Source organism: Platichthys flesus, chromosome 24, assembly GCF_949316205.1.
Source record: "Platichthys flesus chromosome 24, fPlaFle2.1, whole genome shotgun sequence".
NCBI classification, from domain to species: Eukaryota; Metazoa; Chordata; class Actinopteri; order Pleuronectiformes; family Pleuronectidae; genus Platichthys; species Platichthys flesus.
Window position 1 is genome coordinate 911,581 of NC_084968.1, and position 18,174 is coordinate 929,754.

Here is an 18,174-nt window from a genome sequence, read left to right on the forward strand (position 1 = left end):
AATAACAACAAGAACAATGTCAATAATAATAAAAAAATAATTCGAAATTAGAAAATAGAAAGTAAGGAAAGGTCAGACTGTCATTTGCTTTTAGTGATAACAAGTTTGTAATGTCTAGCCAATTCTTTTTAGGAACATGGCGTGGGAAATCATATATTCTTATGTTTTGTCTGTGTGATTACAAAATAGACAAGGGTACCTCTCAAAAGTGACGATTTTTTTAGAAATTCTGCGACTTGGTAAACCTTACGAATAAAGTGGTTCTCGTTGATCTTTGGGGAAATAGGCCATCTGATTAATTTTGAAAATGCCTGATTCATACTGGACAAGTATTTAACTCAGTACATTTGTAGGCCTCAATTATAATGATGAGTTTAAAACAGCACTAATACATGTGTTGTTCATTGTGGTAAGGTTATGTTCAGGTGAAGGTGAAATCCATCTTGATAGGGAAACAGACTCAAACCCAACACCAGTGTTTCTACATTTTGCTGCCAACTTTAAGTCTTTTGAGTCGCATATTGAGGCTAAACTACAGTCCAGAATTTTGTCATATCATCTTGTGTTGTATGATACAATTTGAACTCAATATATTACATACTTATCCCATAACCTTTTCACAGCATTTAAAATGTTTAAACCATGATATTAAACAAACCCATGGACAAAGCTACAATTATTCCAGAGCTGGGATTTGTAGTTTATTATAAAAAAAGTCAAGTTGAAACAGTTACCACAAACTAAATCCTCTGCCCTAAACCCTCAACAAGAGTAAGGAAAAACTTGATTTTTATATTTTCTGCTGAACCTTTACATGCAATGAAGCTCTTACTTAACAACTTACAAGTGGCCACATAGTATTTAGTGCAGATGTGCATATTTGGGAAAAAGAAAAAATACAAAGATCAATATTGCTATTTTAAGAATCCATAATAAGATTAATCAGATCATTTTTTTAACTGTGAATCTTTAACATATTTCATTGTAAAGCTGTATGATAGAAGGTGTACAAAATATTGTAAAAAATGCAAAAGACAGTGCCATTTATATTTTAGTCACTTGACTTTCAGATTTGGCATGAGGGCACACGCTGCGGCCAATTCGATTCCAGTGGCCGCCACCCTTGTATGCCTGAAGATGCCCCTGAGTGGTTAATACACATATAAAACATCTTTGTCTCTTTTTCACTCACTCTCTCTGTCACACACACACTCTCTCACTCACATGCCATGCCAACTCCACATTCTAATACAGAATTACTCTTTGTGACTTCTTATAACTGTTTAAGCAGTAAAATCATTAAGGTAGCCACTCTCTTCTTCATCATCCTGATATCTGGCAGCAGAAGCACCCATAGGTGTAGGCTGGTAGTCATTTTCCAATCTTCCCTCAGAGTATGTCTGGTGTTCCAGAGTAGCAGCTACTGCAGCAGCAGCCTCCAGTCCCTGGTTGATGTAACTGGCCTCCTGGCTGGCCTCCAGGACGGGCAGCTCCAACAGAAGACCTTTCAGTGTTTCACCCAGTTCCCTGAAGTCAGGTCTCCGATTCGGCTCCTTATCCCAGCAGCTCCACATGACTTCATAACTGAGTTTTAGAGAGATGGAGCAAGGAGAGGCAGGAGTCAGGGTGGGGTATGTATAAAATACCTTTTAGCAATAGCTTACTGTAAAATCCAGCAATGTCAATGCCTCTTTACAAGTTTTACCTTACTAGAGCTCCTCAGCTCTAACACATGTTTTTAAATATCAGATTCACTTTTTTAGGCTGAACTAAGACAGACTTTTCAGAAGTCCTGCTTCCCAGAGTCCCCTTAATGTTCTAAAAGTAAAAATATCACATATGAATATTTAAATTTAGTACCATTATATAAAACATTAAAGTTGTTGTCTAAGCTATCTTCGGGATACACTCTGATTAGGTGGCTCTGCCCACTAGCATCCTCAGCTTTTTGTTCAGATTAAGAAACAAATCCAAACACAAAGGATTCTGTCTCTGACACAGACACTCACAGTTTTTGGTCACAATCCTCAGGTGGTTTGAGCCTATGTCCAGACAGCAGCAGGTCCAGCAGCTCATGGTTATGGACTCCTGGATAAGGAGTCCTCCCGCGGGACACAATCTCCCACATTGTCACCCCAAAGGACCACTGAGGGGATGAGGGCACAAAACCAAATTAGATCATTTGTTATCTTATCATCTATCTTTAATTGGGAATATATTTCATTACCAAACAACACGTCAAAGTATATATCAAATGCATTTTTCTCTGAGACAGTTGTTGTAATTTTAGGTAGTTTGTATCATACTGTTGTATATCCAGGAGCTGATTTTCCAGTAAGATTGGATTTAATTCAATTTTTTATCATCATAAACATTATTGACAGCTGAGACTGACTCATGATTGGTGGGGCCTCGTTACCACGGCTCCATCCCCTGATCGCCATTGCACAGACAGTGGCTGCACTATAGCGTTCAGATATTTTTGCACCATATCGATATAGTGGAAGGGAGTGGAGACATGTTGGCCATATTTATATAAAGTCCATGGCTTAGACTATGGGCAGCAATATGGGCCCCATTTTACTTGTGTTAAAATCTTGGGAAATTAAGTCTGCAGAATTAACTATTTCTTAGGGCTGAATGTGATCTACAAATGCACCTTGTTTTTAAATTACTTTGTTGAAAACAAACCAAAACTAATACGTCGAAGTTCCACAGAATGCTGAACTCACCACATCACTTTTGGTGGTGTACACAGACTCCGACAGGCTCTCCATGGCCATCCACTTGACTGGGATACGGATAGCAACTTTTTGACGATAATAATTGCTGCTGTAGATTTTCTTGGACATGCCAAAGTCAGCCACAGACACCCTGAGATCGTCACCCAGCCTTGTGTGAAAAAACATGCAAATTAAAGTGCATTTGCATGATAAGGCAATACTCTCTTGACTGAGATAAAATGTTGTCCCAACACACACACACACACACACACACAGAGACACACACACAGGATACAAGCCATGGTTGAATACCAATAGCTGAAGACAGAGACACAGTCAGAGATAAACAAGGAAGCCTTGATTTAGAGCCACCCCTTCCTGCTGTGATGTTTTTCCCCCTCTCAGTGTCTCCCTCTAATGGACTTACATGCAGTTGCGTGCGGCCAAGTCCCTGTGCAGAAACCCCTGTGAGCTCAGGTAGGTCATCCCTGCTGCAATATCAATCATGAAGCGCAGGAGACTCTGATGGGGCACAAACTGGAAGGGAGGGTATTTATTTTTAATTTGTGAACATAAAAATATGCATCGTGTAGTGGGTAGTTTTAATGGAGGTGTGCAAAAATAAAGAGCACACACTCTACTGTCTGAGAAATCAGCATTAATTCTGTCACATGACACATTTTTTAAAGATTTTGATGAAAATCGTCAGTCACTTTTTCCCCAACCTTGGTTACAGGTTGGTTGGTTCTCATCTTCTAGTTCTTCTAGTTCTAAATCACAGCCAATTACTTTGGTGTCACTTAAGGTGCATTTGTAAAGCATTGGATTACACATATTTAGATAGTGTGTATGATGAATGATCAGTTAATGAAGGTTTTAGGAGCTATGACACGGTGTGAGATACTGCATTTTGTTGGGTATTGTAAAGGTCAGAGGATTTCGCACCTTGTTAAGCCCTGAGACGAATTGTAATTTGTGAATATTGCAATAAAATTTGATGATTGAAAGTATTAAAGCTTTTGCAGAGTGTACCTACATACATTCAACAATATGCCCCATCTGCACATGCATGTACTGACCATTGCAATATCTCCATAGCGTGTTGCAATAAGGAAGCGACGCAGGTCTCCATGTTTCATGTATGGCAGTATGACGAGGGGAACCGGCAGAGGAGAGTCTTGCTCCCTCTGCAAAGTGACCCCTGCAGGATAAAACACACACGTCTCTCACAGGTCAATGCTGCAGCAGCAGAAAAGAGAAGAGTCTGTGGGTTGAGCCTCTACAATCAGATACAAACAAACTGATTTACTGTAGTTTTAATAACTTGAATGATAGTGTACATGGCAACAGTGCCAGCTCAGAAATTGGGTTTGCTGTGAAGTGATCCATTTATGGTTAAAATTTGTTTTTGAATTAGGATTCAAAATAATTTACAATGTAACTTGAGCATAATCATCAACCTGAGTTGTAAGGTTAGCAGTTTTAAGAAAATACCTTCTGGTAAAATGGTCCAATGTAATGAGCTATTGATTTACCCAACAAAGTAAACCAAGCGTACTCTCTGTATATATGCATATATATATGGACAACCATGGTGTGTCTGGCTGGATGTTTTAGCTGTCCAGTTGCACACACATTTAACCCTGTTTTTGGATTAGATGTGATTAGCTTACCGAGTAGTTTGACCACATTGTCATGATCAAAGTTCTTCATGATCTCGGCCTCTCTCAAAAACTCATCCAAGTCTTCCTGGCTGTGGATTCCAACTGTGTTTGTGAAAGAGAAAAATATAAAAAAAATAAGAAAATTACAGTAGAGTTTGGATAGACTGTGGTCTTTTATTTTGTACACACCTCTCATGGTCTTCACGGCCACTTTGATGTCCAAATTTTCCTCTGGTGTAAAAACCCCTTCACGAACTGAACCAAACTCCCCTGTAAAAAACAGAAAGAAAGCTCAGTGTTATCATGTCCTGTTTATCACCACCAGCGCAAAAAAAGTAGATTTTAGTAGATAAGCTAAGGCTGCAAGGGAAATGGTTCACTCCATTATTTTGAGGCTTTCAATGCTGATGAGTCTATAGAAAATGCCTCTATACTATTTCTGTATTATCATCCAAGCGTCCCTAAACCCCAACATTCATTCATTTACAAAAAATGTTGCCTAGATGTCCTCTGACATCCTCCCTTGCAGCTACAAGTGCGTGAATCATACTTGTGACTTCAATCAATCAATCTTGACTTGAGGTTGAATGATCATCAGTTCACATTTCACTTTGTCATAGTTGGTGGAAAATTGCAATGGCATGTATCACTGCTTCTTCTCATTAACAACTTATCCGGGTTCTGTGAATGCTACCCATAATTAACAAGTCTGCCTCTTTCACATAAACCCAGGGTATGAGACGGTTAATAAGTAGCTTCCTGGTACAGGTTAACCAGGATGGCCAATATCGGATTCATATCCTCGGTATGTTGAACTTCATAGTAAAAACCAGCTGTTGCTCCCATCTATCTGGATTTGTTTTCCTGTTTGGTCCGCTCTGGTGTTTTTTTTTACTCTTAATGCCCCAACCTTCCATAAGCCTTTTCCCTTTTTTATATGAAATCATTGAAATTAACAAGCTGTTTGAACGGCTGCATCTGGGTGCTTCCCCTGTGTTGGCCTGACAATAATCCCCAAGTGTAATGGCCTGCTTTGTCAAACCGTAGGAGTTCATGTTGATGTATAAACAGAAGTGACAGGTTTCAGTCAGGTCTCAATGATCTGATGAGTATTGCATCCCAGTAATATTTGCAGCCAAAGACCTGCATCGCGGGGCTGCCAGGATTATTGATGAGGAATCATACTGACCTTTGCCAAGCTCCTTGCCCAGGGTCAGCTTGTTTCTCTCTACCAGGACCTCCTTCAGACTGGCAAGCAGGCTGCCACTGAACCCCTCCAACATCACGGCAACCCCTGCCTCCCCTGGAACTCAAATGAAAATCAAAGCATTAACTTTTCAGGTGTAATAAAAAAAAACTTATCCTCACAGGCTTTATTTGTAGTATTTCAACTGAGGCTTATTCGATTTGTCATAGTTATACAATCCAGCTTCCTCCTCCACCCAATTCCTTTGTTCAGCTGTGATTCATCTACTCATCACCTGAAGTCGGTTGCATAAAAGCGCAAATTCATCACACAGTTATTTCCAAATGCTTCAGGTAATTCAAGTAAGGCATCTACGGGGCTATTACTTTTTTGGTTGAATAATCAAACAGACACTCTATTCTTCAGGGTCAATAATGATTAAATGAAAAAATGATGAAGTATTAATCTATTATGGTTCAGATACTTACTGTCGGCCTGCATGGCTGCAGCTTCCACCACCTGTAGATGTCGGTAGGATATTCCAATGCTCACTGGCCCAAGCTCAATTTCTGGCTCTGTTCTGTAGGACAATTAATATGTTCATATAATTAAAAACAAAAGTGTCATCAACTGAAATTAAACCCCAAAAAAATGTTTACTGTATAATTATGAGTTTAAAGTATGTTTTGTTTATTGTCACCCATGGACAGTTGGGTCCATGGGTGACCCATGGACAGTTGGGTCCATGGGTGACCCATGGACAGTTGGGTCCATGGGTGACATGGGCCCAACTGCAGCTGGTGAAGACTTAATGGCCTATGTATGGTACTCCAAGTCCGTTACGGACGGGCGGACGGACGGATCCGACAGACTCTTTTTCATTTATGGTTCTCCGAAGGCTTTGGGTGCTGAAAACAATTCACCGCTAGAACAGGGGTGTTGTGCAATAGTAGGAGTAGATTTGACGTTGGCTAATTATTAATAATCATGAAATATGATTATTAAAATAAAAAGTATTTATTAAAAATAATTAAAAATTATAAAGCTATTAATTAAGAATAGTAAAATAATTAATTAGAAATGATACGGTTATTCATTAATAATAGTTAAATAATTAATGAAAACAATAAAATGATCAATTAAGAATAATACAATCTGTAATCATTGCTTATTGTAGCAGGGCACCACCCTGGTTACAGGGACCAGCTATTGTCAAACTATATTTATCAGTCTCAAGTGATAAAAGTTAAATTAATAATCTCAATATTTAATATTAAGGATTATATAATAAACAATGAAGGGTTTTAAGTTCGAAGCACAGGCTATAGTAATCCCGCTGTATTCACATACATATGCACAAATAATCACAGAAATACGAATACTTTAATTACAAGTATTTATTAAAAAGGGGAAATAAAGTTAATGTTATTTCAATGATTCTTCATTTAACAAACTCCAATATTTCCAGGATGGCAACAGCAGCAGCAGCATTTATCACAATTAAGACCACGCATGTGATACGGGGTATCTATGTGTGTGTGTGGTCGTGTGTGTGTCTGCCTGTCTGTGTGTGTGTGAGAAAGAAAAGGGGGGAGTGGTTATGGCGTAATGACGAGTTCACGTGGTGACGTCGTCTGACCGGAATCAAGATGTTACGTTCAAGTAATTTCAAGAGGGAGGTGTTATGACCTCTGGGACGACATGAGGTCGAAGACAAGATGACGGTCGGTCACCAGTTACACAAAGGACTATTTCTAGACAAAGCGATTTCTTATCTCCTGGTTCTGGCGCCGAATGGCGTCGAGATGTATTAAGGCTCTTTAAATCTAGATTTTTCTATGCCACATGAAATATGTAAGTGTAGGTCGGGACGTGTGTAAAAACAGGTTTAGGAGAAAAGAGAGAGAGAGAGAGAGAGAGAGAGAGAGAGAGAGGGGAAGATAAAGAGAGAGATCAGAAAAGCTCTCAAAAACATCGTCAGAGACAAAGTTACAGAAACGTTACCACTCGGTACTCAAATTGGAGTTGTGTACCGAACTTTTTATCGGCAAAGTCTCTGCAAACCCAGTCGGACGATAACAGTGCTGCCGGAGGCTCTCTGTCACGGCGCGAGGCACTTTAAAACATTTCAAAACGGTACAATGGAACCGGAAGTGACGTGTTGTTTCGCCGTGTTTAAACACGGACTGAAAAATAGATCTGCAATCTTCAAACAAACATACAATCAATTAAATGAAACACTAAGTATTTAAACTGGTTCTCTGCCCAGACAATTAATAAGCCTCTTAAGGCCAAATTATAGTCGGGTTGCACGCACGCACACAAGACATGCAACACAGCCCTTTCGAGCCCTCTGGCGGCTTGCGTGCGTCCGCCAATTTTTCTAACTACACGACAAAGCTACGTGAGCCTCATGCAGCCCGCAAGGCTTGTGATTGGTCTGCTTACTACATCCCGTCCGGGGTCTAGTTTCCGGTTTCATGCCCAACAATACGCGAAAATCACGGAAGATTTAGAAGAACGAATATGGACCAAATAGAAGAGCACTTGGCAGAAGAGATCTGAAAGTATGACCACTTGTATAACCCGTCACTGACTGGCCGATTTGTCCGCCAGAAATAGGCTATGAGGAGCCGGAGTGGCGATGTAAATAAACAGTCGACGAAGAAGAAGACGTCTCTTCTTTGTGTGTTTTGTCTTTGAAAAAAAACGTTACTCCGCCTATGGTTCTGGCGGTGAATTGCGCAGCATGTTAGAGAAGTATAAACCAAAACGAGTCCGTCGATGCAGCTGCGTGGCCTTCCGCGGTTGCAGTCGCAGGACTATAATTAGGCCTTTACTGTGACCTTCACAGTGTTGCATGCGCCTGTCGCGCGGATATTCCGGAAGTCCAGTGAATAATTGTGGTCGCTCAAGCTCGGTGGCGCCTGTTCCTCTGTCGCAGCGGCGTCGGCTGGGCCGAATAGGAGCGGATTCGTCTTGCTCCTGAACGGGATGACGTCGTTCTTCTGCAGTAACAGGGGGTACCACAAAAGACGAGCTAAGAGAAGCCTACCTCATGCAGCTTCGTACACTCCTGATCAAAATCTTAGGACCAGTTAAAAAATTGCATGGATTTGCATTTTGCACTGTTCGATCTTAGGAAGGTTCTAAGTAGAGCTTCAAAATGCAAAAAGAAGAAATGGGAACAAGAGACCAAAAGTTGTGAGCAGGCAATTTATTGAAAACAACAATTTAACTCCAATATGCTGTTCATCAGCTGATCAAAAGTTTAAGACCACAGCCTTTAAAAGCCAAAATCTGTGCAAAATTTGGATTCCATGTCATTTACTGTCAAGTAATCACACTGTGAAGATCTCTTGATGGCAAAGGCAAAAAAGCTCACCGTCTTTGAACGTGGTAGGATTGTTGAACTGCATAAACAAGGCCTCTCACAACGTGCCATCGCTGCTGAGGTTGGACGCAGTAAGACAGTCATTTTACATTTCTTAAAAGATCCTCAGGGTTATGGAACAAAAAAATCAAGTGGTAGACCCAAAAAAATCTCAACGGCGCTGAGCCGGAGGATCTGAATGGCTGTCCGTCAAGACACGGGACGATCCTCGTCCCAAATTAAGGCCATTACTGGTGCTGACTGCAGCCCAATAACCATCAGACGGCATCTGCGAAGGAAGGGCTTCAAAAACAAGAAACGTCTTCAAAGGCCACGACTCCTTCAACGCCACAAAATTGCCCGTTTAGACTTTGCAAGGGAGCACCAAACATGGGACATTCAAAGGTGGAAGAAAGTTTTATTCTCTGACGAGAATTTTTTTTACCTTGATGGTCCTGATGGCTTCCAACATTACTGGCATGACAAGGAGATGCCACCTGAGATGTTTTCTACGCGGCACAGTGGAGGGGGCGTCATCATGATCTGGGGTGCTTTTTCCTTCAATGGAACAATGGAGCTCCAGGTTGTGCAGGGGCGTCAAACAGAAGCTGGCTATGTGGAGATGTTGCAGCGGGCATCCCTCATGACTGAGGGCCCTTGTCTGTGTGGTAACGACTGGGTTTTTCAGCAGGACAACGCTCCAATTCACAATGCCCGTGTGACCAAGACTTTTTTCCAGGAGAATAACATCACTCTTTTGGACCATCCTGCGTGTTCCCCTGATCTTAATCCAATTGAGAACATTTGGGGATGGATGGCAAGGGAAGTTTACAAAAATGGACTTCAGTTCCAGACAGTGGATGCCCTTCGTGAAGCCATCTTCACCACTTGGCGCAACATTCGCACTAGCTTTTTGGAAACACTTGCATCAAGCATGCCAAAACGATTTTTTGAAGTGATCAACAATAATGGTGGAGCTACTCATTACTGAGTCAGTTTTTGACACTCTAATTTCTGTTTTAGGAGGTTTTTCTTTTTTTTTTGAGCTGTGGTCTTAAACTTTTGATCAGCTGATGAATAGCCTACTTCAGTTAAATTGTTGTTTTCAATAAATTGCCTGCTCACAACTTTTGGGCTCTTGTTCCCATTTCTTCTTTTTGCATTTTGAAACTCTACTTAGAACCTTCCTAAGATTCAACAGTGCAAAATGCAAATTCATGCAATTTTTTAACTGGTCTTAAGATTTTGATCAGGAGTGTATTTAGAAGAAGTCCACAAGTGTTTATTTACATCCTCCCGGCTTTCCTCACACACAGTGAACGATGGCAAGTACCAGACAAAAGCTGTTGATGGAGCTGGAGCTGATTGAAATGGAAGAGGACTTGCTTGTAATGTATTTTGTGAGACGAGAACAACATCAGAAGAGGAGATGGAAAGAATGAAACAGGAAGTGTTCGGTCCGGAAAACTGAGCATCCATAAAATGACTTTGTGTGGAAATTATGTCGTTTGCGGACCAATTACAGCCCAGGGCTATCCTTAGGCTCTCCGAAATGCCGACGGATAGTTAGAAAACCCAGAGGTGCACGAAGAGGGCATTCCACGGTGGTGAAGCCTTTCCCATGTGTCCGTGTCCTTCAAAACGGAGTAGCATATATCGGCCTTTAGGATCAAACCGCCAACCTTCTGGTTGAAGGACAACCACTCTTCCCCCTTAGCCACAGCCGCCTTAGTAGTATAGTATAGTATCGCAACAGAAATCCAAGGTAAAAGTCAGTTAAGAGGGAAGAGGCTTTTACCTGAGTTTAGTGTAGTTTCGTCGGATGATGCAAACAGCCAAGAGGATGACAGCCATGAGCAGTAGGCTACCAAACAGAGCACCAACAGTTGGCCACATGGAGACTGGTCTCTGGTCCTGAGGAGCTGCTGTCATTTCAGGCTCTGAGATGTCTAAGCCTGGGCTCACAGTGATCACAACAGAGGGAACTTTCCCTGAAAGAAACACAGTGTTAAGAGTGGCTCAGAAGGAATACAATTAACTCTAAAGATGCACTTATTGGTTTTGGTATGATATCCAGTGAAGCTCCCAACATGTTAATGCAGCTCTAATCAGTATTTTTATATATACAATGTTTCTGCAAGAGTGCAAAGGCCAGCTAAGCAGAACTTTTCAGCATCTTTCTTCTATGTTTATATCGGCTGATAAACCCACAGCCAACTAAATCATGAGCCCTGCTTAGACCTGCAAAAACATTTGTCTCTGATAATCAGATCACAAGTGGACAGCTTTCTCTTCATCGGCTAACACCAATCTGGCAGATCACTTCCCTTCTCTATATGCAAATGGCCATGTACTATATTTCTCTGCAATGGCCAAATTATGTTGTTTTTAGCCAATTGGACTGTACAGATGTGTCTGTTGTGAATATGTGTGTGTGTGTGTGAGGGTGTGTGTGATAGAGGAGAGATCTAATTTAGCCCAGGACACATTCATGCACACATTCATGCTCAAACAGTTGAAAGAATGTGGCCACTTGTGTCCCAAACCACCTTCGAAAGTGATCGCCCCTCGGAATGGCTTGAGTGTGTTATCACCTGAACTGAGAGTAGCCGAATGTGTGTGATAGAGGAGAGATCTAATTTAGCCCAGGACACATTCATGCTCAAACAGTTGAAAGAATGTGGCCACTTGTGTCCCAAACCACCTTCGAAAGTGATCGCCCCTCGGAATGGCTTGAGTGTGTTATCGCCTGAACTGAGAGTAGCCGAATTGTGCTCACATCATTCAGGATGGATGTTAATACCAAGTCTGTGGAACACTAACAATGAGCCCAATACTCCTCTTAGTTGTTGGTGGAGACCAAAATAGATATTAAAGCGGTGAATCCTAAAATGGACTTAGTGGAAGTAATAAGTTACATTTACTCTTTGTAACTTTAACAGTGTCCTTTTTTATATTTTTTTCTAAACAATTCTGAAATGTATGGTGAGGCAACCCTTAGAAGAAGCCTATTTGCTGAGCCTGGCCACAGAGCAGCATTTTCAGGACAAGTAGCACAAGTGAACTGATTAAGACATGGCACTTACACAAAAAAAATCTATTTGTTGATATCAGCTGATATTAGTCACTGTTACCTCCTATTCATACCAGAGCAAGAAATAATGTATCCATAGTCAGGCTTACATACATCTATGAAGGTTAAGAGTGGCGGTGGATGCTTGGTGTGCCCCTTGTTGGATGGATACATCGTTCAAGGCTTGCACTGACAGTCTGTAGTCCCGCTGTGGGTTTAGTCCCATGATGCTGACCAATGTGCTGGTTAGCCCTGATGAATCTGGCAGGAAAATGACATGGTTCTCACATGACTCCCACTGACCACCAGCCTCTGCTTTCTCCTCACACTCAATGCCATATATCACTTCCTGTCTGCCTCCCCGGTCAAGAGGAGGATCCCATGTCACCGTCAGCACTGAGTCATTATGAGGATGGGCTGTTAGATTCACCGGAGCAGAGGGCGGCTCTGTGACGTACAAAACATACAAGCAAATACATGCTTACTGTCAAAATCCATTAAAATGTGCAATTACGTAGGTACACAAAGAAATTGTATTCAGCCATTTTTATAATACAAACAAAAAACAAATTGAAATTTTAAGGTTGTAGCATTTTCATATGCGATTGATAACATAACAATAATATAACAACAATCAAATGAGCGAGAAAAGTATTTTCTCACCAGTTGAGGGTGCCGAAGCTGGCCAATTTAGTTCACGTAGGGACTTTAATGTGTAATCTAATAAGCTACAGTTATTATAGGAAGACACCTGTTAATTCCCAGTAAACCTGCTCGGTGTCTTACTGGTGCAGCTGAAGTCGGTGGGGTCTGATGGTAGGCGGCTGAAACCCTGCAGACAGTCACATCTCTCCGATCCTTCCCTATGTGTCCCGGAGTTAGCGGGGCACAGCCGGCATCCTGCACTGTCATTGGTTGGTTTGTAGGAGCCCATCTTACATGCTGGTGGAATAAGAATCGTCATTCATATCTTTCAAAAAACAATATTTTTAGTGTGTTGAAATAGCGACAGGGTTCGATAAAGCTGACGTATTTGTCCAGACATGTTCATGGTCCAAAGAAGACAATTATTTACTACAGGTGCTCTAGTGCTCTCTGTATAGCTGGGATCCAGTAGGACTAATGTTTTAGTAAACTGATTTTGGCTGACATATACAGTATTAATTCCTCATAGATTTCCAAAAACCTATAATCTAATACAGTACATGGCAATAATCAGGGACCACTATTAAAGGTTAGGGCCAGGTTCCTCTAACACATTGTTTTAGCTCCAACAAAGCAATGGACAGGAAACATGTCAAAAATAGGGAAAGAAGAGGATCATGAGAAAGGGGATGTGAAAGTCTTGAGTTGTGGTTACAAGAGTCAAGATTAAGTTGGTCAAGATGGTCAGCTCGGAATTTTTTGTGCAAATAGTTGTCACATCATCTCTCGACACAGGGCAAATATAACATTTTCCAGGAATGCTCATTGCTGAGTTCAGTTTTGTTATTTTTGACCTATAACATCAGAAATTGTACATTACCTAAAGTGACCCAATAAGTGTGTGGGACAACTGTTCGTTGTAAGATAAGACATTCATTGATCATGTTGCCAAATGTTTTTAACTTCTCGATCCTATACTTGGCTCAGTTTTAATGCTGGAGTTATGTAGGGTCTTAATGATAGTAGTGACATAGATTCTATCCAAACTCAAATTATCATGTGTTTTCGACAGGTTAATACATATATATATTTTATAGGAGTAGTAGTCAGGCATTGTTTGAAAGGGATGTGAAATAATGTCTCCCAAACTGCCTTTCAATTACACAGTCTCTTGCTTCAGCATTAATGAGAGTTGTGGCATTGCACATATATGCTTATGCTGCTCTCCTTGATTCACTGAGCATCAGTAAAATGCTTCTGCATATGACATATGGATCTCTCCTGAACCTGAACCAAACTTAGCACTGCCCTTTCTTGTACAATATATAATACACATGCAAAGTGTGAAGTCGATAAGATGAAACCTTGAAACACTGCGAAATCTGCGTTCCACAGGCAAACAGAGCCCTCCAGATCTAAGTGATCTGTTTGCTTGGCCCATGGTAATGAGAATTCAGAATTATTACTGGTCATTAGTGAATCCTCCTCAAACAGTTCTACAATAAACTGTCACCCCTTCATTGTTTGTGTGCTGGACATTAATTATATAATCAATGTTATTCATGTAAAGAAACTGAATTTGCTTCGTTACTCTTCATCTATAAAAGTAACAAAAATAGAAAGTTTGGTGATGATGTTTAGAGCCACATCTGAAATTAAAGCCAGAATTTAGATTTACAGTAAAAGGTTACAACTTTGAACTCTGAATTCTGACTTTTCCAATGATGATATTGTAACTTCAATCTCAAACATCTTTGGATTTTTTTGTATATGTCATAAATCATGAATTAGTTTTACATAAGATGCACTTACTCTACGAGTATTTTTGTAAGATGTTATGATTAATCTCATATGTAGGCCTATATTCAATGCTTATTGGCTTTCAAAAACGGCTTCTTTAGTCAATACAAGTGTGACATAAATATGAAATGTGAAATTGAAAAATCATCATGTCACCATACCTTGACAGGTGCTGTCCATGACTTGAAGCCCAGGTTCACAGGTACACCCCCCCTGCAGTGGCCCCCACACTCCATTTAAATTACACTCTCTAACTGGTGGAGAAACCTCCACTGCTCCCATCACACATGAACCTGTCAGCGGCTCAGACCCGGCCCCTGTTCCACCGAACAACGCCAGGTTGGCCACTGTGTCCGGGCACCTCTTGTAGTAGAGTCTTATTGACGTTATAAGCACACATGTGCCTGAGTAGGAGAAGGCCAGCTGGAAGCCTCTGCGGCTGACTGAGCCCAGACTCAGGGCCATGCTGCGATTTAGGGAGCTGGGCATTTGTTTAATGTCTCCAGGGAAAAACTTAGAATTCTGTATTTCCAGGACCATGAAGCCACTCTGAAACTTTCTGATGGGTGTGTCTATATCAAAGAGATGAACTCTCAGTGAGCTAAGTTGACCAAGTGGCTCCTCTTCTTGAGCAAATGTAATATCCATCATTAGATAGTGAGCTTCTTGGCGCTCCATCCACTGGCTTAAAACAGTTCTTGTAATTCTGCTTCCACAAGCTTGGAGCACAGGCACTGGACTCTGTGTGCCAAGTTTCAGAAGAATGTCAGTCCACTGTATTGACAAGAAGAAATATTTGTGATCAGCCACATACTAAACTTACAGAAGCATATAAAAAGGAACATTTATTGGATTAAACCTAATATACCACTGGAATATTCAAAATATGACTAAATATTTAGACAAAGATTATAATGTTACCATATGATTGAGAAATTGTAATCATCTACGGTACCCATGGCATCTAGGGTACCCATGCCATAAACTGTGCCAACTGGTAGGCCTCATTTTCAATAATTTTATAATAATAATAATAATAATAATTATAGTAATAATAATAATAATAATACATTTTATTTATAAGGCGCCTTTCAAGATACTCAAGGTCACCGTACAACAGTCAACAATACAGTTAAGTAAAAATGTTAAAATGCACAAAGCACAGCAGCAGCAGAACAACAACTTCAGCAGACAGGAACATTAAAAGTTATATGCCTGCCTAAATTATAATAATAATATCATCAATTAACCCTTATTATTATTAATAGAAATCAGCCTAATGAAATTATAGACCTCAAATAGTAAAGTGAGAGATACAGAGATCATGTTCCTCCCCCTTGTATCAACATTGGCTACTAATTTATCGAATAATCCATTTAAAAGATTCTATTCATGACATTTAAAGTATCTCATGGAGTATTACTAAATTACTTTCCCCTTATCAAGTAGCTGGTAATTTCCATTTCAGGAATTCAAATCACTTTTGAACAATTTATTTTCAACAGAAAGTAGTATAATCATGTTTGAAATATCATATATTTTTACATTTCATAATTGTGCCCCTTAAGTTTTTCCATACTATATTTATCTATTTGTTTACTTGTTTGTTTGTTTCTTTACCTTATCGAGTAATTAGGTTGCATTTCTTTGTACTGTTTATTTATAAGTTATTTGTACTCTCTGGCTTTGATGCTATATTAGTCATTATGATGATAATTAGATAAATGAGTCAGCACAACTTTGTACTGTAATTTATAACAAATTTAATACAGTAAAAATGGAGAGCTATGCAGAAAAAAGGCAAAGGTCTAAAACACAGTTTGTAAATTTAAAAAAATGAAGAAAAAATCTTATATTAAAATGTATAATTCTGTGAAAGGTTACACTGCATTTTTCATGTACATGAAAAAGTGTCCCTTAAACACTTCCCTTGATCAATCTTACTTGTGAGGGTGGTCCAGATGTCCAGCCCAGTTTGGCCTGTTTGTCAGAGTGGAAAATCTCCACTGAGCAGAGGAGACGGGAGAAAGTCAACACTGTTATTCTGCTGAATCATGCTGGACCGCTTATAACAGAGACCATCACAGACTTTGATGGGCTGAACCATCCAAATCTTTTTCAAATTACTTAAAAAATGACATATAACCAATGAACGGTAGGCTCAACCCTGAATACATGAGATGCAGTAATCTAGTCGGGATATAATTAAAGCATAGATGATCACAGGATGAGCACAGGATCAGTCGCTGGAGGGCGAAGATCTGATCATGATGAGATGTTTCTAAACTATTTGTCAAAAGAGAGGTCACTGTAAAATATCCCAGGTCTTAGGCAATAGGTTTTGTATTTGAAGAGGTTTCCAAGATGTGTCAATCAGAAGGGTTCACAGAAGTGTTACGTGCCATTTTGCTTTCATCAGCATGGTGACTCAAGTTATTTCCTCTTTCTTAAAAGGAACATTAACATGAAATGATCAACACTTTGACAGTGTTAACAAAAAACAAAAAATGTCAAGCTTTGTAAAAGCTGATAAGAATACATTTTTAGGATAAATAATAGGATTTAAAGATGTTTTAAAAAAAACTATGTAAAGACAAAGTACGATCATGTGCAATGTTTAGGCAGCATACTTTAATTTGAGGGAAATGTATATTTAACTTTACTTTAAACTATCTGACGGGTTCAAATTTACTTCCACAATAACATGTTTGAACGTCTACATACATAACATTATTTTATTTTTAAAGTTACACATTTATCGACTCAGCAGGACTTGAAGACGGTAAATCTCAGCTACAACAAGAATTGCTCAATTGTGATACATTTTATTGGTAATACTAAATTAACTTTTAACAATGTTGAACGCAAGTCTTGTATTTTCATACCATACTTGAACACTGCTATTTGTACAAAATTAAATCACACTCTTGAATTTTATTATCATATTTGGACTGTACCATTGTGGACTTCAAAAATTACTTGTATCACTAAGTTATCCTGAGCAGTAGGTTTGTTTTTCATACAATTAAACTGAGGGGAAAATTACAACAATTGCCTAAATACACACAATACCTTATATCCCTTGTAGTGAATTTATTCAACTGTAAATCACAATATGCTTTCCTGGCACACTTCGTGACAACCCCTTCAGAGTTTAAAATACCATCATATTTTCTAGCCATCTTATTTTCTGTATAAATTCTTAAACTTTTACACAATTAGATTAGAAACCTTCTTTTTTTCCATGCCGAATGTAAAGCAACTGAATTCTCACCCTCCTCTGCTTGATCTTGTGTTTCACACCCAGCATCCAGCATCCACAATAAGTAGACAGCCACAGGCCACATTCTACAGTTACACGCAGTCATGTTTAAATGTTGTGTTTTACTCCACTGTGGCCTATTCACACCCAACCTGTCATTCAGTGTCGTCTCTGTTTACATATACTCATCACACAAATGTCGTAAGCGAGCCTCCCTCCCCAACAGCTGAGTTCCTGTGCTGTCGGGGAGGGCACAGGAACTCCCCGACAACCTGACAACTCCCAGTTTTTCCTGTTTTACTGTATTATTTTCCTGTAGAATGTAATGAGAACCTGTCTCTGGTCTGACATTCACTTGGGGCACTTTCTCATATACAAACGAATCAATCTCTCCATTAATGAAGAAAATAATCTGCTGCAGCTTAATGACAATAATCCTTTAAATAGT

The 18,174-nt window shown here is 39.8% G+C and overlaps 1 protein-coding gene across 1 annotated transcript; it reads right to left on the reverse strand.

The window, feature by feature from the left end:
* Nucleotides 1–686: 686 nt before the first annotated feature.
* si:ch73-40a2.1 (tyrosine-protein kinase receptor TYRO3) lies at nucleotides 687–17,888 on the reverse strand. The gene is made up of 15 exons (XM_062384329.1): nucleotides 17,739–17,888; nucleotides 16,409–16,470; nucleotides 14,626–15,238; nucleotides 12,806–12,961; nucleotides 12,134–12,466; nucleotides 10,745–10,937; nucleotides 6,062–6,153; nucleotides 5,577–5,696; nucleotides 4,577–4,657; nucleotides 4,397–4,489; nucleotides 3,803–3,924; nucleotides 3,151–3,260; nucleotides 2,733–2,892; nucleotides 2,010–2,146; nucleotides 687–1,584 (listed from the first exon to the last, which is right to left on the reverse strand). The coding sequence occupies exons 1-15, from the start codon at nucleotides 17,830–17,832 to the stop codon at nucleotides 1,284–1,286; spliced, it is 2,667 nt and encodes an 888-aa protein (XP_062240313.1). The 5' UTR covers nucleotides 17,833–17,888; the 3' UTR covers nucleotides 687–1,283.
* Between the last annotated feature and the right edge of the window lie 286 nt (nucleotides 17,889–18,174).